The sequence below is a fragment of the Carassius carassius genome, chromosome 46 (genome assembly GCF_963082965.1).
Source record: "Carassius carassius chromosome 46, fCarCar2.1, whole genome shotgun sequence".
Taxonomy (NCBI): Eukaryota; Metazoa; Chordata; class Actinopteri; order Cypriniformes; family Cyprinidae; genus Carassius; species Carassius carassius.
This window is the reverse complement of record NC_081800.1, coordinates 1,605,487-1,632,557: the sequence shown is the minus strand read 5'-3', so window position 1 is coordinate 1,632,557 and position 27,071 is coordinate 1,605,487. Positions and strand designations below refer to the sequence as shown.

The 27,071-nt window shown below is 38.5% G+C and overlaps 1 protein-coding gene across 6 annotated transcripts in view; it reads left to right on the top strand.

Annotated features, from left to right (window-relative positions):
* LOC132129747 (IQ motif and SEC7 domain-containing protein 1-like) overlaps positions 1-27,071 on the top strand; it is a 144,733-nt gene that overhangs the window by 100,906 nt on the left and 16,756 nt on the right. For 5 of the 6 annotated variants that reach the window (XM_059541464.1, XM_059541463.1, XM_059541468.1 and 2 more), the window contains 7 exons: positions 8,776-9,055; positions 9,758-10,914; positions 22,074-22,235; positions 22,819-22,941; positions 23,174-23,340; positions 23,545-23,684; positions 23,952-23,981. In XM_059541464.1, coding sequence (XP_059397447.1) covers positions 8,776-9,055; positions 9,758-10,914; positions 22,074-22,235; positions 22,819-22,941; positions 23,174-23,340; positions 23,545-23,684; positions 23,952-23,981 — 2,059 coding nt within the window. Of the gene's footprint in view, positions 1-1,243; positions 1,437-8,775; positions 9,056-9,757; positions 10,915-22,073; positions 22,236-22,818; positions 22,942-23,173; positions 23,341-23,544; positions 23,685-23,951; positions 23,982-27,071 lie in introns of those variants that run through there. The other variant, XM_059541465.1, reaches the window with a different exon arrangement.

The following is a 27,071-nucleotide window of genomic DNA, read 5'->3' as shown; positions in this document are numbered from 1 at the left end:
CGAGCCCCTTTTTTGGCATTAAAAAAACGACTGTCAGGATTTACTAAAGATGCAGTTGAGAAGGCACAGATACAGTTATTTTTGCAGCTGACCTAATTACTGTACACATCCATTTGTAGGAGTTTCCCTTTCAGATGCAAAATTTATGGAATGAGTGTATTTAAATGAATTATGCAATATTATTTACTATATGATTTACAGTAGTCAGTTTTCTGGTATTTGTGCCATCATTTAATGTCCCCCCCAAAAAGCATGCCTCAAGCCATTTTGTGTCTGCGTTATTATTACATTACACACACTGCTTGTTTGCGAACCTATGCTAATTTGTGCTGCTCTTTAGTTGCTGTTATCAACTAAATTTTGGATGCTGTATTATTATCCTTTCCATGTTAAAAATGTTAAATCCTAAATGTTACAATTTAGCAGTAAATGCACACTGAAGTTCTTCCCCAACTCAGCCTGATTTTACATGAGCATCATGGTTTCTAAACTGTGTGCTGGCGTTTGTGTCTGAGCACTGTTAGCCTGGCCACCTGCGAGAGAGGAACGTGTCAGTGTTTGCCAGGACAGATGGTGCATGAGATTCGTCTCGAGAGATATTACACAAGAAGTGTGAATTTCACTGTGTCTACAGCACATCTCTATGACTGAATGTACTCTGTGTGAATGTGTGGACATGGCACTCATCTGGTGTCTTGGTCACTGAGTTCTTCACCTGTAGTCCCCTTTAATGCATCACAATTTGTTAAAGACAGTTCTGTACTGTATTGTATATACTGTATGGTTGAAAAGTCGTTAGCAAGCATTGATATTTCAATACCAATGCTATTTTTAATATTACTTACTAAAGCTATGACTAGCCTTCTAGCATGTTTATTGAAGAATTTGATATCATTATAAAAAATGATCAAAAGAATAATGTTTCATTTTTCTAACTTAAAAGAAAGACTGAAAGTATATTATAATTCAGGATGAAGTATCACTAGTGTGTCTTTTGATTAGTTAGAGCAGTCTAGTAGTGTAGCATAAGTCCACTGTATTTTGCTTGCTAAGGTGTGCTTAGTTTACATTAGTGTTCAGCTGCCCCACTGCATTGTGAGGTCTTTTTTACAGTTGTTTGTACAGAGATGCATGTGACTAGAGGCATGACGACTTCAAACTAGGAGGAGGAAGTTGTTGAAGGAAGTTTCTTTTCTACATTATTTGAGTGAAATCCTGTATGTGCAAGCGAGTTCATGACTCTACGCAGAGCATGATGTGCTTGTGTGTAAATGATTGGTTTCACCAGAGCAGACTTTGGCTCTCTGCAGGAAACTGAACTGCCCTTCGAACCTGTGGCTTATAATGGCAGATAAGCAGAAGAAACAGAACTTTTTTGGCAGGAGATCTTTCTTAGGACAACATTCACGTCATAATTCTGCAAAGAGTAAGAGTCAGTGAGTAATGTTCATGTAAACATGGAAGATATATGCTCTGACTGAATACTAAATTACACATAGCTGATCCACAGACACATGGCTCAATTACAATAAGGACCGGTCTCCTGTTACTGAGTTTGTGTGCAAAGCATGTGCTTGATAGATGTGCAGACCATCAGACAACTCTCTTATCTTGATCACTTGAGTTTATTTGATAGAATTAATTCTGATTAGGCCTTTAAACAGCTGACATAATAATTAGTTGTAGTGTGTAATGCCACAATGTTTTCCTATAAGTTTACCATGTTTGGTTACCATCATTCATGAAGATTTTTAATCAAGTCTGCTCTCAGAAGTAGTTTGTTCTGTTAATATTTTCTTACTTTTGCCCCTAAATGATTGGATTTTGATTTGGTTGCTAGGGGTTTCTGACAAGTAATGAGGTGGTTGCTTACTAGACCTAATCCAGATGGACCCTACCAAGTCTTAATGTTTCTTTCCTTAGCAAGCACCACTAATAACTGTCTTTTTATACATTGGCTATTAAATATTTTTTGTTTGCTTACGAGTTATTCAAATATTATATGTGTATGTTTTTTGTTGTTATTGTTTTTGTTTATTTGTGCCTAAAAACTGTGTATATAATAGCTTTAAGGCAAAGTCATGATGATAAATTATGATTTATTTAGACAAAGTCATGATTGTTACGTTCACAATTAAATTTGTTTTCAATTAAATGTTTTCTAAATTTAGTTTGAAACTTAGAATCAAGTGCGAAAATCACTGCTGGTGTATCTAGAAACATGGAGTTTGTTCACCCCTAAATGTTACTTTATATACTATTACCTTTTTAAAATTAACCATGAAGGCTGCATTCGCATAGATCATATCTTTTGACAAGTATGCAAATTTGTGTGCTACCTGTTTACTTAAGTCTCACCTGACTGCCAGAGTATACTTGGAATAGTTCTCACAAGTGTTGAATATGAGCACAACCAAATGTGATGCTTTATATCATGCCAGTGCTTTTTAACATATATGTAGTGGCTTGCAAATTGTCAGAACACTGCATCTGACTCTGCAAAGGAAAAAGAGTAAAATTTTCTATCTGTGCTTTGCAGTGATTCGTGCAGTCTTAAATAGCATGATTTATGTAACTACCCTCTAATGTGAATGGATGTGAATTGTAACTTCAATGGTGCTCCGCTTATCGTTCTAATCATAATTCTGAGTGTGTGAGCATAGGTAACGGAGCACACCTTTGTAGCGTATCAGACCCCAACCAGACAAATTAAAGATTCGATCAGGACTATGGTTGAAATTAGAGGAGCCGAATTCCTCAGAAAGGCAACAGGATGTTGTAAATCAATTCCTAGTGCCACAAGTCAGAAGCAAGATAACCAAACAACCAACTCTTTCACAGAACAGCTTTCAACATTAACACCATTAGAACAATTATTGACAATTTCAGTTTGGAGAAGAGATTGTCAAATTTGGGGCAAGTAATCAAGATTGATGGTCAAAGAGATGCACAGTTGACCATCACATGTAAACACATGACAGTAAACAAGATTCTTGTATTGACTCCCCTCCACCTAGCAGAACCAGACTGAAATTCCTAAGGGGACCTTTTAACCTCTGGTCCCTACAGAACATCTTTATGTCAGAGAATGGCACAGGAACTGTCTTTTATAGATGTAGATGCACCAAAATGAACTCAAAAAGACTTATAAATGAATATCAGTCCATTGCTTAACTCCATATTCATTTATATGTAACCCACACATTTGACTACCATGTTTATAATCACTTATGGTGTATGTCTTTTAATAACTATTGGATAGCTTAAGGATACATATTCATGTTTAGTGTGTATGTGTTTGAATCTGTTAGCTTGAAACAGTAATGACCATCAGTTATTTGTCAAATGTATCATATTCTTGTAATAGGGATCATGTCCAAAATTATACCCTTCAAGAGCGGGAAAATTTGGACCACATGCTTGATAAGATAACATATGATTTATGATACCCCCGAGCAAAGACAATATCTAATTGGTCAAGACAACATTTGAGGTGTGGCCAAAAGGCCAGTTTAAATACTCAGGACACCATCAAATTTTGGCTTTTAGCTTTTGCTTTTCAGCTTTGCTTTTAGTCATGACTTTTAGTGTTCTTTGAGCGCGGTACCAGCATGCTTCGTTCTGCAAACCTGCTGCCACTTAGCCACGATGAGAAGAAACACCACCTAGTCTTGTCAAACTGTATTTCTGTTCTTTTACTTTAGTTTCTTTTCCGTTTGAGAGTTTCGTGTTCTGAGTTAAGTTTTGTAACACCGTGTCTCTGAGTCTGACCTCGAGTGCCCATTCAACTTCAACCAGCCCACAACTCCACATCGTCAGACGACGCCCAACCACGGCCTTCTCAAGACGTCACTTCAATGACTACTGAACTTCCAGCCAATCAGCAACCTCGGGAAACCCCCTTTCTAAAGACAAAAAGGGAACCCCCTTTACACAGGCAACGCAAGTAACCTCCAGACTCTGATCTGTACTGGTGTATCTAATATAATTTTAACCTCATTGAGGAACTCAGTGCGAGGGTTAATTAAGTGATTGATGGCTGTTCATGTCTATGCAATTTCACATATTGCTGTAAGCTTGGGATTTCACATTTCCATTCTCTTAAACTCATCTTTTCCTAACTTTCTTTCTTCCTGCAACTTGTGTGAATGTGTGAGTGCGTGTGCTTATGTATTAGATTAGTTTATACGTCTTAAATTTATCTAATAAAGCCTTGTTCATATTGAAAAGAGAAGTATCTTGTGTTTTGTGCTTACAAGTTAATGTCTTAAACTGTTAAACTTAAATGTCTTGTTACTGTGCTAATTGATAGTGTTTTCACTATACTACGGATATTAATATCCAGCGCAGATTTGATGTTAAACGGCTCGTTCAGTGAATTGCTGGCCGTTTCAGTGATCAGCCGTGAAACAGTGATTCTGTTCAAATTCCCTTTAAAATCTTAAATGATTCCCTTTGAGCTAAATTGACCTGTTTCCCTTACACCTTGTATGATACGAGTATTTAGATGCAGGTCAGATGAACAGGAATGACATTTGAAGGCAGAAATAAATCTATTCCAAAATAAGTCCTGTAAGTGTGTTTGACCATTGATTTTGCATATTAAATCTTTTGCAGCATCTCAAGACATGGCATTCGGGAAAGCAGCTCCAATGAAAAGAAGTTTAACACAGAGCATAACTTAACACAAACTGAAAAGTATTTTGGTGTGAATGGCCACTAACTCTTGCTTATTTCAGAAAAACAAAAATGAAAGCTCAATCTGGGATAGGTCAGGCATGAAAATGCAGTCTACCACTGAAGCATATACAGTAATAGCTTTGTATATCTTAGCTGGTGTTGGGAATGGTACACTTGGATTTACATAAAAATCAATTATCTTTAGAGAGCATTGAGAGCAGTCACATGAGGTGTTATGCAGAAAGCTTAAATACTGAATCCTAACTATGGTTTCGGAGAGGACGTTGGCGCACGTTTGGCTGCCACTTCTCCTGCCGTATTTTTAGTTGTTTATTATTTTAATTAATTTTAAACTCTTCTGAATAATTTTAAACTCTTCTGAGTCTTAACCTGCTGCTGGATTTCCATATAGTTACCTTTACTGAGCCAGCGTTTTAAAGTGTTTCCCCCTGGTCTATCTGCTGCTGCTCACATCTGGTTGCCGTGATTCACCTGCACTGTCTCTGCCTGTTGCTGCTGTCTCCGTGTGAGATCAAACGAGTCACTGGAGTTGCGTCAAGTTCTCCGTGTGCAATGGCTGTGTAACAACTCTTGGATGTTATCATGCGACTTCATATGATCACCTGGATTATTTGTGATCTGATTTTATCAGGAACCAGCGTAAAGCAGTGGACCGTACTTCTGGACTTCACCATGCTGAGGTACTCTCTCTCTGATCTTTTGTCCCTGGGACACCATTACCGTCCAGATATCAGCGTCATACAAACTTTGCGTTCCATGCAGCTCCTCCGCCGGCCTAGTTATAATCATAGAGGGTCTCGTCAGAGTCGCTCTACTGCCGGTGCTGGAGTCACTGCATTTTGGTCTAACCGCAGGCGCTCGCTGCGTTGTACTTCGGGTTCCCGTGGAATCGGCCATAGTAACCTACGCTATCCAGAGGTTCTCTCTCAAAAACCCGCGGCGAATGTGTGCTGTAGCACTATGCGACTCGCTCACTTCAACACGAGGTCAATAAACAATAAAACGGCACTTATCACTGACACTATCCTTGACAGGAAAATTGATATTCTCTGTCTGAGTGAAACTTGGCATAAAGACAATGACTATCTTAATTTGAACATGTGTGCCCCATCTGGATATAAATATATTGACGTGCCTCGAGCTTCGGGTAAGGGTGGTGGCTTGGCTGCAATATTTGTATCTAATATATCAATTGATGTTATTGATGCTCCTACTGTTTCATCATTTGAATGTCTGGTTTTTAAAGTCAATGGTGCTTCACCTGTTCTTGTGCTGCTAATTTATCGTCCACCAAAACTTAATCCTTTATTTTTTTCTGAGTTTACTGAGTTGCTGACACTTCTTAGTCCACTCTGTCCGTCTATGGTCTTGACTGGCGATGTCAATTTCCATATTGATAATCCAAACTGTGTCAAAACTGCTACCTTTTTGGACATTTTGGATGGTTTTGACTTTAAACAGCATGTTACTTTTCCGACCCATAGGCTGGGCCATATATTGGATGTGGTATGTTCTGCTGGTGTTGGTATCCAATCTCTGGATAGTATCGACATGAGTATAAGTGATCATAGACTTATTACTTTTGACATAAATGTTATGTCTTCACGATCTATTTCTGAGCGCACTATCAAATTCCGTAACATCAAGCACATGGACTTCACTCTTTTTTCGACTTTTGTCTCTGGGCTTTCCACTACTAATTCCGTGGAGCACTATAATTCCATGCTTTCCTCACTTTTGGATGAGTTCGCACCTGTGCGAGAACGGCTTGTTACTTTTAGGAAACCCTGTCCATGGTTTACCCCGGATTTACGTTTAATGAAAGCTGCCGGAAGACAATTAGAACGGCAGTACAAAAAATCTGGCCTGACGGTGCACAGGCTTCTTTACACTGAACAACAGTCTGCTTACCATTCTGCTTTGAATACTGCACGTAAGAGCTACTATTCAAGCATCATTGGTAACGCTGCAACAAATACTAAATCGCTGTTTAAGACTCTTCTCAAACCGACTAAGGCCGTTGTTCATTCCTCTGTTGAACAGTGCAATAAGTTTCTTCATTATTTCACTGGTAAGGTTGAGGATATATATAGCACTTTAAATACCATCACTCCTCTTGAGCTAGTTAATATCCAGCCTTCAAACTTCCCAACTACTACCTTTTCAAACTTTGAATGGTCGGAGATGATTTTATTATAAGTACAGTGAAGTCCATGAACTCTACAACCAGTATTTTAGATCCGGTTCCCTGCTCGGTCATCATGAACTGCCTTGCATCAATCTGCCCTTTTATGACTTCAATTGTGAACTTGTCATTGACCTCTGGAATTGTTCCTCCAGAACTAAAAATAGCTGCCATTACACCAGTCCCTAAGAAGAATGGTTGTGATGTATCTGATTTATCCAATTACAGGCCGATTTCTAACCTCCCATTCTTGGCTAAAGTTCTTGAGCGTGTTGTGGCTGTTCAGTTAAATAATCACCTAGCTCTTAACAGTCTCTTTGAACCTTTTCAATCTGGGTTCAGAAGAGGGCATAGTACTGAAACCGCTTTAATTAGGGTCATAAATGATCTTCTTATCACAGCGGATTCAGGTGCATACAGTATTTTGGTCTTGTTAGACCTCAGTGCTGCTTTTGACACTATATGTCACTCTCTTCTGCTTGACAGGCTGGAAAATTGGTTGGGTCTTTCTGGAGCTGTCCTCAATTGGTTTCGGTCTTATTTAACTAAACGTGCCCAGTTTGTTGGCTTGGGTAACTATAAATCAGATACCGTGCCTGTTCGACAGGGAGTTCCTCAGGGTTCAGTACTGGGTCCAATATTATTTAATATTTATATGCTTCCACTTGGGCAGATCATTAGGAAACATGGTCTTGGGTATCACTGCTATGCGGATGATACGCAGATTTACATCACCACTAGTCCTGATGTCCATTGCTCATTAATAGCTTTACGTGGTTGTTTAGCAGAGATCAGTAACTGGATGCATAACAACTTCCTGAAGCTGAATGGCTCCAAAACTGAACTGATGCGGATTGGTACAGTGGCAGCCACACGTAAGGCCGAGCAGATCAGTTTGATTGTTGATTCCTGCACGGTAATCCCCACTTCACAGGTGCGAAATCTTGGTGTCATTTTTGATTCACAATTATCATTTGAAGCACACATAAAACACATCTCTAAAACTGCATTTTTCCACCTGAGAAACATAGCTCGACTTAGACCTTTTCTCTCTTTTGCAGACACAGAAAGGCTTATACATGCCTTCATAACAACTAGGTTAGATTATTGTAATACCTTGTTCTCTGGCCTTCCAGCTAAATCGTTGAGCAAGCTTCAGTATATACAAAATTCTGCCGCTCGTGTGCTCACTTGTACTTCTCCTCGTGAACACATTACACCGGTTCTTTCACAATTACACTGGCTTCCCGTAAATGCGAGAATTGATTTTAAAATTCTTACTTTAACATACAAGGCACTTCATGGGACTGCACCTGAGTATCTTTGTGAACTCATCAGCCCTTATATTCCATCACGCTCTCTTCGCTCTACTAACTCTCTTTCACTTAACCAGCCATCATGCAAGCTAAAGACCATGGGGGAAAGAGCCTTTTCATATAAAGCCCCTAAGCTATGGAATGTACTTCCTCTGCACGTCAGAAATGCACCAACGTTGGATGATTTTAAAAAGTTGATTAAGTCACATTTATTCAAGACTGTCTTTCTATAATGAATTGTTGTATTGCTTTTGGTGTTTTGTTTTACTTTATTTATTACTTTATTACTGTAGCGCTTTGGGTCTAAGAAAAGCGCATTACAAATAAAATGTATTATTATTATTATTATTATTATGGGCATGTACTTGCCCATTAAAACAGTCTGGATGGAATGGTCAACATTAGAAAGGCTAAAAAAAATGTTGTGCACCATCACAGCAGAAAGTTTGCATGAGAATCTTTTCTGAACTTACAATGTGTGTGAAATTGATATTGAATATGACCCACTGAACCATATAAATGTTGTAAATGTGTATTTTTACATTAATTCATTTGCTTTCTTGTCTTGTCTAGTGTGGAGGGGAGTGTTCAAAACAGTGAGGCCGGCCCTTCCCTGGACACCAGCACAGGATATGGCCATGGCCCTGTCACACACAGTTCTTCCTTGAGTCCGGAGCAGTTTGAAAGCCCAGTGTACGGTCACAGTGTCCAGCCAGGCCCACAGCGCCCTCAACGGCCCAAACTACAGCACTCTCAGTCCATCCTCCGCAAGCAGGCAGAGGAGGAGGCCATCAAGCGCTCGCACTCCCTCTCTGAGAGCTATGAGCTCTCCACAGACCTGCAGGACAAAAAGGTACAGTGTCCCAGCAAGTTAAAAGTGGACCAGAGGTTTGAACTTAGCCTATGCTGCATTTCGTAGTTTGCAGAATCATGATTATCACCAACGTTGTCTGTGTGTGTTTCAAAAATTGGGTTAAACTTTATTTTGATAGTCCACTATTTGAAACACACACACACAAAATAGACTTGATAATCAGACTCAAAGAAACTTTGCATCTACATGTCAACTAGCGGTCATTAGAGTATTAGTAGGCTGTCTGCTTAATATCTGCAAACACTTTATTTTGATGATTCACAACACACATTCTACTGATTATAAGTACCTTATACATAGATTAACTTATTCTACTAATACTAACCCTAAACTAACAGTCTGCTAATACTTTAATGACAGTAGGTTGACATGAAGTTTAGGTATGGTGTAGGATCTAGAGTATGGTCATGCAGAATAATGCTTTAATATGTACTTTATAAGTATTAATAAACAGCCAATATGCTAGTAATATTCATGCTAATAATAAACAACTAGTTAATTGTGAGAATCGGTGTTACCAAAATGTCATACACTATAGTTAGTAGAATGTCTAAAGTGGACTATTAAAATGAAGTATAACCAAAAACACTATTGTTTAAACAATATGGGTTGTACCTTCTAATTAACCCTAACTGGTTTGTTATGATACCGTCTTATTCATATGTTTCTTGGTTTTGTAAGGTGGAAATGCTTGAGCGGAAATACGGAGGCCGTTTCATAACCCGTCATGCTGCACGCACCATCCAGACAGCTTTCCGGCAATACCAGATGAACAAGAACTTTGAGCGTCTCAGGAGCTCGATGTCGGAGAACCGCATGACCCGCAGGATCCTTCTGTCCAACATGAGGTTGCAGTTTTCCTTTGAGGGACCTGAGAAAGTCCTTGGCTCTGTTTTGGATGGGAGGCAAATGTCTCTCCTGGAAGATGTCAGCCAAGTAGGAGGTATGGTGCAGGCCACAGAGATGGTTCCTTTCATTTTGGAAGCCCCAGAAACTCAAAATGACTTAACAGACACAATCCCAGAACTAGAGGACACTTTCTCAAGGCAAGTTCAGTCACTGGCAGAGTCGATCGATGACGCACTGACCTGTCGTAGTCCGCAAAAAGAGGAGATGCATCCTGAGCAAGTGCTTTGTGAAGAGGGCATGCAGCCGGATGATGAGCTCCCTCAGCCCCATGAGCACCACAAGCTGGATGAGATGTGTGAAGTGACGCTCTTCATCGATGAAGAGGAGCTCTCTCCACTGGTTCAGCCTTCCAGCTTCGAGTCTGAGCATCGCATGCAGACTATTGGCTGGTCCATGGATGACAAAGTGGACATGGACACTCCTTCCCTCGAATGCCAGGGGCCTAGGCTCTGTGCAGATTTACCCCTGCTGACCATCGATCCTCCCAGGGACAGCTCCGCAGATGTAAGCGATCGCTCTGAGCATAGTTTGGTCCAGCCACAAATTATTCTTGAACAGACTGTAGCAGGACCATGGGCAAGTCCCAAACAAGTCACACATGGACTACCTCCTAGAGTTCCCTCACTTTCTCGAGATGAAGAGCCACTTAGACACCAGCAGGTGGAGAGCCACCTGACCACCAACGGCAACCAGCAGAGAAAGTCAGTGTCAGATTTCTCAGACGGAGACAATGACAGTATCAACAGCAATTCAAACTCCATTGAAACAATAAACTCAGAATTGCCATCTAGAGACGAGAGTCTGAGAGAACAGAGTCTCAGCAAACAGACCTATCACAAAGACACTCGCATCAGCTGGGACTCTCCAGCGCTCTTCAGTGATATCATGCGCAAGAGACAATACCGCATCGGCCTCAACCTCTTTAATAAGTATGTATTTCAGTGGTTACACATAAAAGTAATTATTATATTAGTTTTTATATTTTAATATTTTCTGTCAGCCTTATCTTTTTTATTATAATTTTATTAGTTTTTTTAGGTGTATTTCCACTAATTTTATCACTAATTTGAATAATTTAGAATAAGTGGCGCTCTAGAGGGAATTATATAATTTTCACAAAACTTTGAACTTTCAAGAAATCTAATTTTCACAGTACCAGACCATTGACTGCAGGATCTTTAACTATTAATTTTAATTCAGAATATGCAATTACAGTCTAGCAATTTACCAATAGTCAAGTCACGTCACCTTTTTTTATATAGCGCTTTAAACAAAAAGGATTGCGTCAAAGCAACTGAAAAACATTCATTAGGAAAACAGTGTCAATAATGCAAAATGATAGTTAAAGGCAGTTCATCATTGGATTCAGTTATGTCATCTCTGTTCAGTTAAATAGTGTCTGTGCATTTATTTGCAATCAAGTCAACGATATCGCTGTAGATTAAGTGTCCCCAACTAAGCAAGCCAGAGGCGACAGCGGCAAGGAACCAAAACTCCATCGGTGACAGAATGGAGAATAAAATAAAATAAAATAAAATAAATTAGTCAATAGTCATTTATCCAAGCCCAAATCTAAAACAATATATTATTTATGCCCCACAACAATAAGTTTGTAATTCATGTACTGTATAAAACTGTATAAACAAAATGTTTTAGTGTAAAATGTTTCACGGTTGATGATCACTGATCAAAATGAGCAAAACTGGCCTGGATTAGACTTGGTTAGCAAACAATAATGCATCACATCACCTAATTACTTTATTAAGCTTGATGAGGAAAATGACTGTAAGAGAGATGTTTGTTTCATGTGGTCTTAAAAGACATTTTTATATATAGGTGCATCTCAAAAAATGTTAATATCATGGAAAAGGTCTTTATTATTTGTCATTTAATTTAAAAAGGCAATCTTTCTTATATTCTAGATTCATTGCACACAAACTGATTTTTTTTTAATTCTGATGGTTACGATTTAGCAGATTAAAATTTCAGTATCTCAAAAAATTTGAATATTACATTTTTAGCTTGATTTGATTAATTTTGAGTATAAATACTGGGTACCTCTTGGGCTAGTTTAGAACATGCAACCACAATTATTGGAAAATCTACTGATTTGACAGTTATCCAGAAGACAATCATCAACACCCTCCACAAGGAGGGTAAGCCACAAAAGGTCATTGCTGAAAGGGCCGGCTGTTCACAGAGTGCTGTATTAAAATATATTCATAGAAAGTTGACTGGAAGGAATAAAGTGTGATAGGAAAAGGTGCACAAGCAACAAGGATGACCACAGCCTTGGGAAGATTGTCAGGAAAAGCTGATTCAAGAATTTGGGAGAGCTTCACAAGGAGTGTACTGAAGACGGAGTCAGCGCAACAAGAGTCACCACAATCAGACATCTTCAGGAAAAGGGCTACAGCTGTCACATTCCTAGACCAAGCCACTCCTGAACCAGAAACATCAGAAGCATTTCACCTGGGGTAAGGAGAAAAAGAACTGGACTGTTGCTCAGTTTTTCAAAGTCCTCTTTTCAGATTAAAGTAAATTTAGCATTTAAGTCCAGTGTGAAGTTTTCCAGTGTGAAGTCAGTGATGATTTGGGGTGTCGTGATGTCTTCTGCTGTTGGTCCAATGTGTTTTATCATGTGCAAAGTCAATGCAGCCATCTACCTGGAGATTTTGGAGCACTTTATGCTTCCATCTGTTGGCAAGCTTTATGGAGATGCTGATTTCATTTTTCAGCAGGACTTTAGCTCCTGCCCACAGTGCCAAAAACACTTCCGAGTGGTTTGCTGACAATGATATTACTGTGCTTGATTGGCCAGCCAACATGCCTGACCTGAACCTCACAGAGAATCTATGGGGTATTGTGAAGAGGAAGATAAGTGACATCTGACAAACAATACAGAGGAGCTGAAAGCCACTATCGAAGCAACCTGGGTTTCGATAATGCCTCAACAATGCCACAGGCTGATCGCCTCCATGCCACGCTGCACTGAAGCAGTAATTTGTGCAAAAGGAGCCCCAACCAAGTCCATAGTTAAACCTGCTTTGGAGATCTTAAACATTTCTGTTTTGTAAATCTTTTTTTGATTGATCATTGAGAAAAAATTCAAATTTTTTTGAGATACTGACATTTTTATTTTCCTACACTTTAAGTCATAACCATCAGAATTAAAACAAAAAAACTATTGAAATATTTCTATTTGTGTGCAATGAATCTAGAATATGAGAACGTTTTCTTTTTTTTTATTAAATTACTTTTAAAAACGTTTACAATGATATTCTAATTTTTGGAGATGCACCTGTAACTATGAAATGTCACAGCATAACAAGGTTGACCAGAAACTGTTGAAACATAATCTGTCACGAAAAGGCACTTTAGACTAAAATAAACAGTAAAGGCATGATATTACAATATCAATAAAAGCAAATGTAGTTTTAATCTATGTAAGCCAATAAAATGTAATTGCAATCATAAGGGGATAATTTTTTTTTTGAAAAACAAGAAATAAAAATAAAATGTAAATTAAATTACAAATATACTTTATGTTCCATTTTAAACTGTTTGCTCAAATACTAAGTTCACTATCATGTTACTTCAGGAGGCTAGTCAGTCAAGGAAACACAAATTGCACTGAGAAAGTTGCCAATGAACACAAATTAGGGGTTACGTAGGTAACCTAGTTCTGTGAATGAAGTCAGCACGCCACAGTATGTGTCAGCCACGCTAAGTATTAGCTTTCAGTAGACGGTATATCAAATTAACCATGCCCCTCTTGCAATCACAGTCTATAAATACAGGTGTGAAGTAGCCGTGCTTTCTCTTTTGCCAACTAGTGACAAATGCTCCCCAAGTGACCATGCCATGTGGTGTGTTGACTTCATTCACAGAACTAGGTTACCTACGTAACCCCTCATTCTATTTCAGCTCAGTCAACACGTCACAGTATGGGTCAACAGTGTACCAGATAAGGTCAGGAGTGGAGAAAAACCCAAGGTGGGCAATAAACTCAAGGAAACCAATTCATACTAACAGCACATTTATTAGTTGTCCTGTCATTTACAGTTAAATCAGCGGGTTCATCAGATCATGTCTGTTCTACTGTTTTCAGGACAGCTGAGAGTTTTAGCGACATCCAGATGATATAATTTGGTAAATGTCAAAGATGATGACCAACCAGATGCTGCACACACATCCTCCAGAGGGGCTTTTCTAAACAATGCCCAGATGGCAGCCACATCTCTTGTAGAGTGGCCCACCACTCCATTTGGTGGAGGCATCCCTGCCCTTTGATAGGCTAGTTCTATCAGTCTGACCACCCATTTTGCCAGCCTCTGCTTGGACACTGCCTGGCCTTGCACATAACAGACAAAACAAGTCTCCATAACAGACAAACAGCTGATAGATATACCTTATCTGTAATGTGCAAGATATATATCTTTCAGTGCCCTGACTGGACAGATTAGATGAAGTCAGGCTGATTCTGCTGAATTGTGAGAAGGTGGATGGAAAGGGCCTGTAAACAAAGGAACGGGGCAGAACTTTTGGCAGAAATTAGGGGTTTGGAAGAAGTGAAATAGATGAGCCTTCTCCTCCTAATCTTAACCCTTGTGGGTTGTTGGGGAAGTTTTCGTCCACTAGGGGGTAAAGTTGAGTCTTATTTTGGCTACAACTTTCTCTGTGTTTGAGCTTATGGAATGATTTTTGGTGACAAATCTTATTTTGACCCATATTTTGGGAAAATGCTTTGAAATTTTTCAAAAACTCAATGGTACACTGTGGGCAAATTCACTACCCTTTCGGGATGTTCGTGGATGAAAACATTCACTAAATTAAACTGCTGTAAAAATGTATCAGATAAATATTTTTTTCTATTTTTTTTGCATAAATCTATTAATCAACCTCGATTTTAACTTTTTAATTACCAAGTTCATAAATGATGTCACTGATTTGGGAAAAAAACATATTTTCAATATAAAAAGTGATTGTGGACTGGATTTTTTTTTTTACCTTTTATCACAGTCTTGGGCATGTCAAAGATTAGTAAAAAGATTGGCTTTGATGCATTGTTAGTTTTTGTGTAGCATTAGATTTAAATTTTTGACACCAAATGACACCATATAATCATGCATTCTTGATTGTTTGTGGTTTTCACTTTTGGGAAGAGGTAAAAAAAATATATTTTTACAGTTGATCACTAGGTGGGACCATTAACCCTTTAGATAGGCCTGTGCAAAAAAAGGCTTAGTTTCTGGCTTGTATGGAGTTATATGGAGTATAATAGCAAATTATAGTGTGTGTGTGTGTGTGTGTGTGTGTGATAGAGAGAGAGAGAGAGAGAGAAAGAGAGGGTGTGAGAGAGACCTTTGTGCACTTACCTTGATGTACAGTATCTGAAAAAATCAAAATATGCACCTCATGCTCTCAGAACTACATGGAGTAAACAATAAAAAAAGAAGTGTGTTTATGCACCTGATTCCTTTTGATGGTGAAAAGTACAGATGGCCTATATGTGAAATGCTCCTAATTTCTTGATGGTAAAGCCAGTTTAAAACCTTAAAATCCTGTAAAAAAAACTACTTCGCATCAAATTTATGAACATAATGTATTATGAACCAAAATGCAATACCAACTTCAAATAAGCTGCAGCTCGCTGGAGGGGTCACGCTACATAATCATTTCTAAAACTTTGGTACAAGTCAAGCCCTTTCTCGTGTTGCTTGCTGCTCTTCTCACCATTAAATATCCAGCACGATGGCATGCAAGTGTTTAAATCCACGTACTTTGCTTTTGTTTAGTCTTTTCGCTTGTTAAGTCTGACGTCCCGTAGCAGCGCTTCCGTGTCCAAACGCTCTATCAGTTACCACGAGAAAACAACAAAAGGTGCTAATATAAACTCACAATGTGATAGAATACTAGCGAAAAAGTTATAATATTAACCTTTAACTCCATTCCGAAGAACCAGATAGCCAGACAATGAAAATATATATATAAAAAAAATATATAAAAATTATTTGTGTTTGGGATGCTGTGAGCACGGAGACTGTAGTGTATCGTAAGTTTGAAAGCGTTCGACTTAAATTATCAATATGAATAAACAGTGCTCATAAACGGCTGCTGAGGTCATATTCTCAAGTGAAGCGAGTTGAGGCCTGGACCCGGAAACAGCGCTTCTTACGTCATCACTTAACAACCGAATACTTTCACCACCATTAAAAGGCAGCAGGTGCATAAATACACTTTTGTTTACTCCATGTAGTTCTAAGAGCTGAGGTGTACATTGTGATTTTCTGAAATACATTAAGGTAAGTGCGCAAAGGTCTCTCTCACACACACTCTCTCTCTCTTTCTCACACACACACACATACACACTCAATATAATATGCTGTTATACTCCATATAGCTTCATATACAAGTCAGAAACTAAGCTTTTTTTGCACAGGCCTATCTAAATGGTTAATGGTCCCACCTAGTGATCAACTGTAAAAATAACAAATGTTACCTCTTCCCAACAGGGAAAACCACCAACAATCAAGAATCTCACACACACACAAACACTATAATTTGCTGTTATACTCCATAAAACTCCATATACAAGCCAGAAACTAAGCTTTTTTTGCATAGGCCTATCTAAATGGTTAATGGTCCCACCTAGTGATCAACTGTAAAATTAACAAATTTTACCTCTTTCCAAAAGGGAAAACCACAAACAATCAAGAATGCATGATTACATGGTGTCATGGCTTTGCAATCAAAAAATGTCGTTATTATGGAAGTCAATGGGGCAAAAACAGCCACCAACAACAAATTAGAGAGAGAAAAATTAAATCTAATATTGCACAAAAACTAAAAATGCATCAAAGCCAATGTTGCTACTAATCTTTTACATGCTCAAGACTGTTATAAAAAAAATTAAAGAGTTAAAGAGTTAAAATCTTGGATTTTTAAAAACATGATCAGGACTGAGGTTGATTAAAAGATTTATGCAAAAAAAATTGAAAAAAAATATGAATCTGATACATTTTTACAGCAGTTTAATTGAGTGGATGTTTTCATCCCGAACAACTCGAAAGGGTAGTGAATTTGAACAATCCACTTGGGTTAAACACTCAGGGTGCACATAGAAGCCAAACATTTCACTCACCCTCTTAACTGAAGAAACAGACAAAAGAAATACAGTCTTCAATGTGAGAAATTACATCCCTATGTCATGTAACGATTCAAAAGGAGGTTCTGCCAGAGCCTTCAAGACAATATCCAGATCCCATGAGGGAATTATTAGAGCTCGAGATGGATACAGTCTAGGGCTGGGCTATATATCTAACGATATGATCATGTGCACCTAGTCAGTAAATCCGGTTCTGTGATTACCGCTAAATCGCCATCACCTGCTTTTAAATGGAGAGGCATTTAATAGACAGAGCTGTAGATCACTGACAAGCTACGCAATATCGTGTTCATTATCCAAGATGAATCACCTTCGACAATGAATGCAATATTGCGTAGATTGTCAGTGATCTACGGTTCTGTCTATTAAATCCTTTCAGATAATGCCTGACAAGAGGTTGAAACCCAACTGTGTAATCTCCATTGCCTTCATGATGATCAAATATAGCAGCTACATACCGTCTCAAGGTTGATTCTATTACTCCAGTCTCCAGCAGGAATTTCAGAAATTTCAAGGTTGAATCCTGGATTTACTTCTGTGGATTTGGTTGGGAGATCTTACCCTGGGTCTGAGACAGCATGTCCTGTCTGACTGGGAGACACCATGGTGACCCTCCCAGCAAAGTGATTAAATCCAGCATCCATGACTATTGAGGCCAATCTGGTGCCACTAGCAGGACTTTGGCCTTCAAAATTCTCACCTTGGCTAAGACTGCAGGCAGAAGTGGGAAAGGAGGAAATGTGTACAGGAGAACTGGGGGCCATTTGATTGCTAGATCATCCACCCCTAGGGGCCCTCTGGGGCCCACCATCGAATACCACAGGGGACAGTGTGTGATTTCCTGTGTGGCAAAAATAATTACTTTGGCTTTTCCGAAACAAAGCCAAATTGCCTGTATCACTGCTTGGTGAAGTCGCCATTTTCCTGGCCTGGGAACCCCCCCTTCCGCCGTTTACAAGAGGTTAGCTGCTACGTTGTCCTCTCCCGGCAAGTGTAAAGCCCTCAGGGACACACCTCAAACATGTGCACATAACAGGAGATCCCGAGCCTTCCTGTGTAGGGATATTGAACATGCTTTTGCCCTTGTGATTTATGTATGACACAACTGTTGTGCTGTCTGAATGAACAATCCCATGCTTTTCCTGAAGCTGAGGAAAAAAATGGGTCAAAGCCCTAAATACTGCCTCCACCTCCAAGAGGTTTATACGTGCTCCTATCCACGAGGCATCCAATTTTCCCTGTACTGGATTGATTTGCAAGACAGCACCCTGAGAGGCATCTGTTGTTATAGTCTCCCTTGAACATAACAGGCCCAGCTTGACTCCTTCCTTCAGGCCTAGTAATGGTCACATACGAAGCAACCTCAATGGCACCACCTGACTGGCTGCCGCCATCCAACCCGACTTCACTGTAACTTACTGCTTTTTGAGGAACTCATACAGGCACTCCTTCAACACTGACTGCCTCTGTGGAGTCAGGTATGCTCTCATTATAATTTAATTCAAACTCAAGCCTAGGTACTACCCTTGTGGGAGTGAGACAATTATTTTTGCTGTTCAGAGTCAGCCCCAATTTCTTCAAGTGGGCTAGGTCCACCTTTGTGTTGCTCCTGGCCTGCTGCTCTGTAGGAGTGCAAATTATCCAATCGTCCAGCTAATTGGCAATACTTAGGCCCTGCCAATGAAGAGGAATGAGTGCTGTATCCATAAATTTGGTGAAGGTGTGGGGAGCCAATGACAGACCAAAGGGGAGAACATTGTACTTGTAAGCGTTCCCCTAAAAAAGTAGAACCTGAGGTGCTTTCTGTGGTCTTTGTGAATTGGGATGTGGAAATAGGCATCTTGGAGATCCACTGTTGTGAACTAATCCCCTTGTCTGATGGTTAAAAGGGTTGAAAGACAAAGCATAGGGAAGGGCAGTCAATTTAAATGATGATTGAACTTCCTGAAATTCATTCTTTGGAATCAGGATATAGGTGAATAAAACCTGAGGGCAGGAGTGTTATTGCTCCTTCTCCTAAAAGATCTGAGACTTTGTCTTTCAGAGACCTGCACTGTGTCTCTTTTCTCAAAACAGTAGGAACAATCCCTTGGATTTGAATTGGAGCCTGTATTCAAACTCCAAGGTGCTCAGCATCTATGGACATTGAGTGCATTGGCGCCAGTGGAAGAAATGTTGACTGGAAAAACGTGGGGCCGGAGGTTGATAACCATCAATAATGGTTTCTCCTTCCTGCTGCGTGGTGCTGGAAGACTATGCCTAACATGTCCTACGAAAGGACTGCCGGACTCCTTGGCTTGGTCTTATAGGTGACCCTTGGGCAGAAGACCGGCGGTGACCTACGAAGGCCTGGTTTCTGCCTGAGCCCAATTACTGCTCCCAGCTGATTTGCATTGCCCACAAGTAGCTGGTGCTCTAACCACTAATCGAGTAAGTCCTATTGTTCTATGAGACTGCTCCAAGGCTGCTTCTGCATGGGGTCCAAATACCTTCCCAGGCACTAATGGAGCTACAATGACTGCCATGAAATCTTGATCTAACAAATTATCTTGAGATAGCTATACCTGATGGCGTGCTTGAACCATATTGGCCATGGATTGCCCCAGTGCATTGGCGTGCACACTTGTTCCTTGGATCAGCATATAAACCAGTTGCAGTGTTTCTGGGATGTTTTCCCTCCTCTGTCAAAGTGGAGGACAAATCCTGCAGCAGACCCTCTAAATAAACCAAGAGGAGAGAGTTTGTGTATGCAAATCTTACCAACAAGGCAGAGGCATGATAGGCTTTCCGCAGCTGACTGTGAATTATTCTACCATGCTTGTTAGGGTGTGTAGCATCTCTTCCAGTCCTGGCCATAGCTCCAGTCAACATAGCAAATGTGGGTCTGATCTGAGGAGCTGTAGCAAGCCCATAAGTTGCTGCACATGCCAGGTTGCCCAGCTGTGTCCTAGGGAGGGCCGTAGAACTAGGGGCCTTCCAGGAAGACTGCAACTCTGTTATAAAATCAGGAAGTACTGACAACTCCTATGTTTTACAATGCTGAGGGCCTCTATCAAACACTGAGGTTGATGTTGAAGCAGCCTGGGAATACAGTTTTGCAAACTCAGCTGTTCTGGAAATCACTGCTTTATCTGAAGGGTCCAGTGCAAATAGCCTCTGAGAAGCACTATCCCATTTCTGACTCAGAGATGTTCTCTGGTTCTGAAGGCATATCATTTTCACACTCCAGACGCTGCCACTGGACGTTTTGATAATGGCACCCCCAAGTCTCTATGTTCTGCCATCTATTGCTGAGCCACTAATAAAGTGTTAAGGGTCTCCTGCACACCTTGCATTTGCTTCTAAAGTTGACCAATTTCCCCTTCTACATGCTTGAATTTACAAGCTTGTTTACGTCTGACACCTTCCTCCTGAGGATCCCGTTTAGACTGAAGTGGCTCTTTGCCTGCAGCCATCTCAGAGGGTAAACCAGTGGTGTTCTCCTCTTGCATCATAAAACAACTTAAATCAGTTAAATAGCTAAATCTGAGCAGGTCTAAAAACTGAAACTGTTGTTGCTGCACTTTACACTTTGGAAAAGTTATATATATATATATATATATAAATATATATATATATATATATATATATATATATATATATATATATATATGTTTTAAATATGAGCAGGCCTACAAGCTGGGATTGGTAATGCTGCACTGTAATCATAGTTATTTATTTATATTTTTCATTATATTTTATTATGTGATATTGGTTTGAGACAGAGTATTTTATTTAGTGGAGAACTTTGCAGGAGTATTTTATTTCCTATTCTTTTTTTTATTACATAACGTTATATATTTTATTATATTTTATTAAAAAAGTGTTTAAAAAAAGTGTAAACAAATTGTTAAAAAAATTTATAGTAATAAACAACCTGCAATTTAATGTTTGCATTTCTTTCCCTTACTGTACCGAAAATTAACCAAACCGTGGCTTTAAAACCGAGGTACGTACCGAACCATGATTTTTGCGTACCGGTACACCCGAATATATATATATATATATATATATATATATATATATATACATATATATATATATATATATATACATATATATATATATACACACAATTATAATTATAAATATAAATATAATATACTCACCTTACTTTTTAAAAGTGAAACACACACACACACACCACAGTAGCGTTCACCCTCACGGGCAAAGAGTTTTTTTAATCTCACAACGCACTTGTTTACAAAAAGCACGTGCCAACGCAACAGTTTAAACACTTGCGGAGACTCCGGTCAGCCAGATGCAACAAAAGAACATAAAAAAAAAACCTTAACATCTGACAGCTTTCATCGATAAATAGCTACTTCGCACCTGTATTTATAGACTGTGCTTGCAAGAGGGCGTGGTTAATTTGATATAGCATCTCCTGAAATCTCATCCTTAGTGAGACTGACCCATATTGCGGGGTGTTGACTGAGATGAAATAGAACTAACAGATAACAGAATGAAAACATGCTTAATCATTATTATTAATTAACTATTATTTAATTTTTTTTCTAACATATAATCATGCTCACGCTCTAATTTCCAGACATGTATGAAAGTGTATGTCAACTGAAAATAAAAAAAATAAAAAATATTTTATTCCACACTGAAGTGAGAGTACATCATACAAATACTGTGTGTTTATGGTGTTTAGCTTTTTTTCAGAGAACATTTCAGAGGGACTGTCTGTGGTTAGCTGTAAAATTATTCAGCTACTTATCACACAAAGGTGTCTTATAACTCTAAGACTTTTTTTTTTTATATAATGTTTTGCATTGCATTCATGTTTCCTTTTGCATGTCCAACTATGATGTGGTATGATTTTGAGTTTTCATTAGGATGAGACGTTAACTTCAACTGCTGATCTACTTTCAGAAAGCCAGAGAAGGGAATACAGTACCTAACAGAGAGGGGCTTCATTCCTGACACGCCCGTGGGTGTGGCTCACTTCCTGCTGCAAAGGAAAGGCTTAAGTAGACAAATGATTGGGGAATTTCTCGGGAACAGACAAAAACAGTTCAACAGAGATGTTTTAGAGTGAGTATTTAAATTTTTTATATTTTATTTAATTCATATGTCTACATTCATAATTGCCACTTTTCACAAATAAAATACACACAGGTACAAATTACAGACGTAAATACCATGTTTTGTAATATATATATATATACATATATTTTTTTTTTTAGATACGATAGAAAAATAGCTAACATTAATATTTACTTTTGTTTTATTAATATTAATTTATTTATTAATATTATATCATATAGTAGCTAGATTTAAACTCATCAGCTACCTCATTTGAACAAAATGACAACATTTGGACCCATTCTGGAAAGAGAAGTAAATAATATCATTCTATTTTGTCCATTGTTACACAATCCTATTGCTGACTGTGTTCGTCAAGATCAACCATTCAACCCTGTAACTAAGTAAACAAAGTAAAATTTGTAATCAAGCTACTTGCAACACTTTTGCTCTCAATTATATTAATACATTTTGTTTTGACAAAACATTGAACAAAGACACTTTTTCTTGTACCCTGTTCATGCAAATGAACAGTTGTCACATGCAGCAGGCATGTGTTGACATATTGTTTGAAGTGGTTTGTCTGTTGCAGCTGTGTGGTGGATGAGCTGGATTTCTCAGGGATGGAGCTGGATGAAGCTTTGCGCAAATTCCAGGCTCAAATCCGGGTTCAGGGAGAGGCACAGAAGGTGGAGCGCCTGATCGAGGCTTTCAGGTGTGTTATCACATCACAGAACATACATCTAGAGTACAGACATACACTGAACATTCATTCATTCATTCAATATAACTGCAGATAATTACTTTTTAAATCATTATGAAGTGTGACAAATACACAAGGTAGAAAGTTAAACAAACACCACTAGATCATTTTCATTGCTTAATATTGTAATGTTTTTAACATGACTGACGAGAGTTACAGTGATCTATGGTGTGTCTTTGTTCAGCCAGCGGTACTGCATCTGTAACCCTGATGTGGTCCGTCAGTTCAGAAACCCTGACACCATCTTCATCTTGGCTTTCGCCATTATCCTCCTCAACACAGACATGTACAGCCCCAACGTCAAGCTTGAACGAAAGATGAAACTTGAGGACTTCGTCAAGAATCTACGAGGTTTTGATTGAAACACACTGTTGTTTTCAAGCTAATAAATGAGCTGACATTCAGATCTGTAAATCACATCCGTCAAGGATGAGTCCGTGGCTACAGCTCAACTGAACGTTTGATAGATAGGAAAACAAAACAAATACATGTGTAGCGTATATTGTATACCTCTGTGTTCCGGCTGTAATGCCAGTCTTGTGTTTGTGTTGGAAGGGGTTGATGATGGTGAGGATATCCCTCGAGACATGCTGGTTGGGATTTACGAGCGGATCCAGAAGAAGGAGCTCAAAACAAACGATGACCACGTGACTCAGGTGCAGAAGGTGGAGAAGCTCATTGTGGGCAAGAAGCAAGTAGGTTCCTCCTAATACCACTCTATGAAATAGTGTTAAATTTGCTAGAAGATGGAGACTTTTGTTTTTAATCCCCAGACAGAATTTCAGAGATTGAATGTCTTAAACACTATCCATGTAATTAATGAGTATAATGAGTCTGTCAGTTGTAGAATAAGAGGTCTGATCATTCTTCAACAATTCAGATACAACACTTTCGAAATTTGAAAATTGTATTGCATTAGTTCACACATACAGTATATCTTGACTTTTTCTCTTCCATTACAGATGGGATCCCTTCACCATGGCCTTGGATGTGTAAGTATACTTCATGATACAGTATATACAGCAGCTGTCTGTCTGTCTGTGTGTGTGGCGTATCATCACTCCTTTACTTTACTACTACAGGCACTTTTCATCTTTCATGCTCTTATCTGAGCCTAAAGTCATACTGTATATATTGCGCTGGATGTACAAACCCAATTCCAAAAAAGTTGGGACACTGTAGAAATTGGGAATAAAAAATGAATGGAATAATTTACAAATCGTATAAACTTATATTTTATTCACAATAGAATATAGATAACATATCAAATGTTGAAAGTGAGACATTTTGAAATGCCATGCCAAATATTTGCACATTTTTGATTTCATGAGAGCTACACATTCCAAAAAAGTTGGGATAGGTAGCAATAAGAGGACATAAAAGTTAAATGTACATATAAGGAACAGCTGGAGGACCAATTTGCAACTTATTAGGTCAATTGGCAACATGATTGGGTATAAAAAGAGCCTCTCAGAGTGGCAGTGTCTCTCGGAAGTCAAGATGGGAAAAGGATCACCAATTCCCCCAATGCTGGTGCGAAAAATAGTGGAGCAAAATCAGAAAGGAGTTTCTCGGAGAAAAATTTATCTTAAATAGACAGTTGAAATTATCATCATCTACAGTGCATAATATCATCCAAAGATTCAGGGAATCTGGAACAATCTCTGTGCGTAAGGATCAAGGCCGGAAAACCATACTGGATGGATCTTCGGGCCCGAAGTGCAGGCGTTTTCTCTCGATCAAGGCTCATTGGGCTTCTTCGGGTCAAAAAAGACCGAAACCATGTACGTTTTAAATTTTTAAATTTTTTTGCTTCATCGGAGGGGGATGAAACTTGGTGACTTTTGTTGTATTACCTATGTGAACACACAAAAAAATCAAGGAGATGATTCTGATATGTTAAAGGGTCGTAAAAAAAAATTGCACACTTAGCTTCCTACGGGTCAAAAATGACCCACATAGGAAATGAATGGGAAATACAAGAAAATCCGAAAACTCAGAGAAACTTTGGTGGTACAAACTACAGATCAGCCACTGTGCAGAAAAAAAGTGTACAGCAATGAAGGGGTGACACTCTAAAACATCAAGAGTGCAAATAAGACACCCTCCCCCCCACACACACACACCCACACACACAAACACACACACACACAGAGAAATTAACTGGTAAGACTGAAACAGCAAATTTTGCTATATTTTACTATATAATCATAATAACTCCAAAACTATAGCAAGGAGAGTCAAAAGGTAGGTATCGTTTGAAAGAACTCTTTTTAAATTTTTCAAAAATATAAATTAGATTACATTTAGACATTGTCCTGCAGAGAAATTGCGGATAAAAGACAAAATATATATATAATTTGTATTATGATTTTGCATATCTTTCTTATTTGTCATGGAATAACTCAGGAAGGAAATAAGGTAGGAGGAAAATTCTTTTTTAGTGAAGTCCCCCTACATGTTAGCTGCATCTGGATAAAAAATAATAATAATTTGGATAAAGGAATCAAAAGTTACAGCATTTGGAACAGAGATAGCCTTTTTGTACAGTCTTTGACGCCCCCTCATGGGCAATTGTTTCTCCATGAAGAATATCTAGTCATAAAAGCAATAGATTATGTTAATTTTAGGCTCATTGTAATTGTAATAATATGCTGTAAAAAATGAAGTGCCATTTTCAATGATCTGTGAATGTTTCATGAGCTGTATGATGTTTTTGACACATTGCAGTACATTATTTTATAGATTATGAAAAAAAAAGAAATTGTATTTATCACCAAATAACTCAGCAATACTTAAGATTTTTTCAAAGTGGATACATTCACTGTAAAGGTCATACCCTAAGCTTTCAAATGACATCAACTTTGTGTTAATCAAGGCAATATTTTTGAAAAATATGGTAATGAATATTTTCGCAGCTAGGTGGCGCCTGCTGGCGGTACACTCGGTTTTAGAGGGATTACTCAGCACTCGTTAAGAGTTAATAAATGTGATTAGATGCATTAAAAAGCTGAGATCCTAAGCTTTAAAATGATATATAGATTGTGTTGTTCCATTCAGTGGTTGCTTAGTAATTCGATTTTTTTTCTTTCCAAATGGGAATAAAAAAAATAAATAAAAAAAAGCTATGGCAGCCTATAGGCGGTTACAGGACATTACACACATTTATTATATTTTAAAGCCACTGGATGGCGCTCTTCTCACTTGAATTTTTTTTTATTTTAGGCCTGCACTCTATTTTGATGTGCAATGGTGCATTTATTGAAAAAAAATTAAAATTAAAATAAAATAAAAATATATATATTAATTCTAATGGAAAAAATTGCTCATAAAAAATATATAATTAATGCAAAGTATCATAAAAATCTTTAAAAATTCTAAATAATATACAAAAAATATTATTGAACAAAAATATATTTGATTGGTTTTCCTGGGAAAAAAAAAGTTACATTTTTAAGGCTTCGGTCTTTTTTGACCCGGAGGAAGCTAAGTGTAACCCATTTACGAAGAAGCCCAGAGGGTTAAAATGGATTATGGGAAAGTGGAAAACTGTTCTGTGGTCAGACAAATCAAACTTTGAAGTTATTTTTGGAAAACTAGGACACCATGTCATCTGGACTAAAGAGGACAAGGACAACCCAAGGTGTTTTCAGCGCTCAGTTCAGAAGCCTACATCTCTGATGGTATGGGGTTGCATGAGTGCGTGTGGCAAGAGCAGCTTAGACTTCTGGAAAGGACCTTGCATTTTCCAACATGACAATGCCAGACCACATACTGCATCAATTACAACTTCATGGTTGCCTAGAAGGAGAATCCGGGTACTGAAATGGCCAGCCTGCAGTCTAGATCTTTCACCCATAGAAAACATTTGGCGCATCATAAAGAGGAAGTTGCGACAAAGAAGACCTAAGACAGTTGAGCAACTAGAAGCCTGTAATAGACATGAATGGGACAACATTCCTATTCCTAAACTTGAGCAACTTGTCTCCTCGGTCCCCAGACGTTTCCAGACGTTATTAAAAAAAAGAGGGGATGCCACACAGTGGTAAACATGGCCTTGTCCCAACTTTTTTGAGATGTGT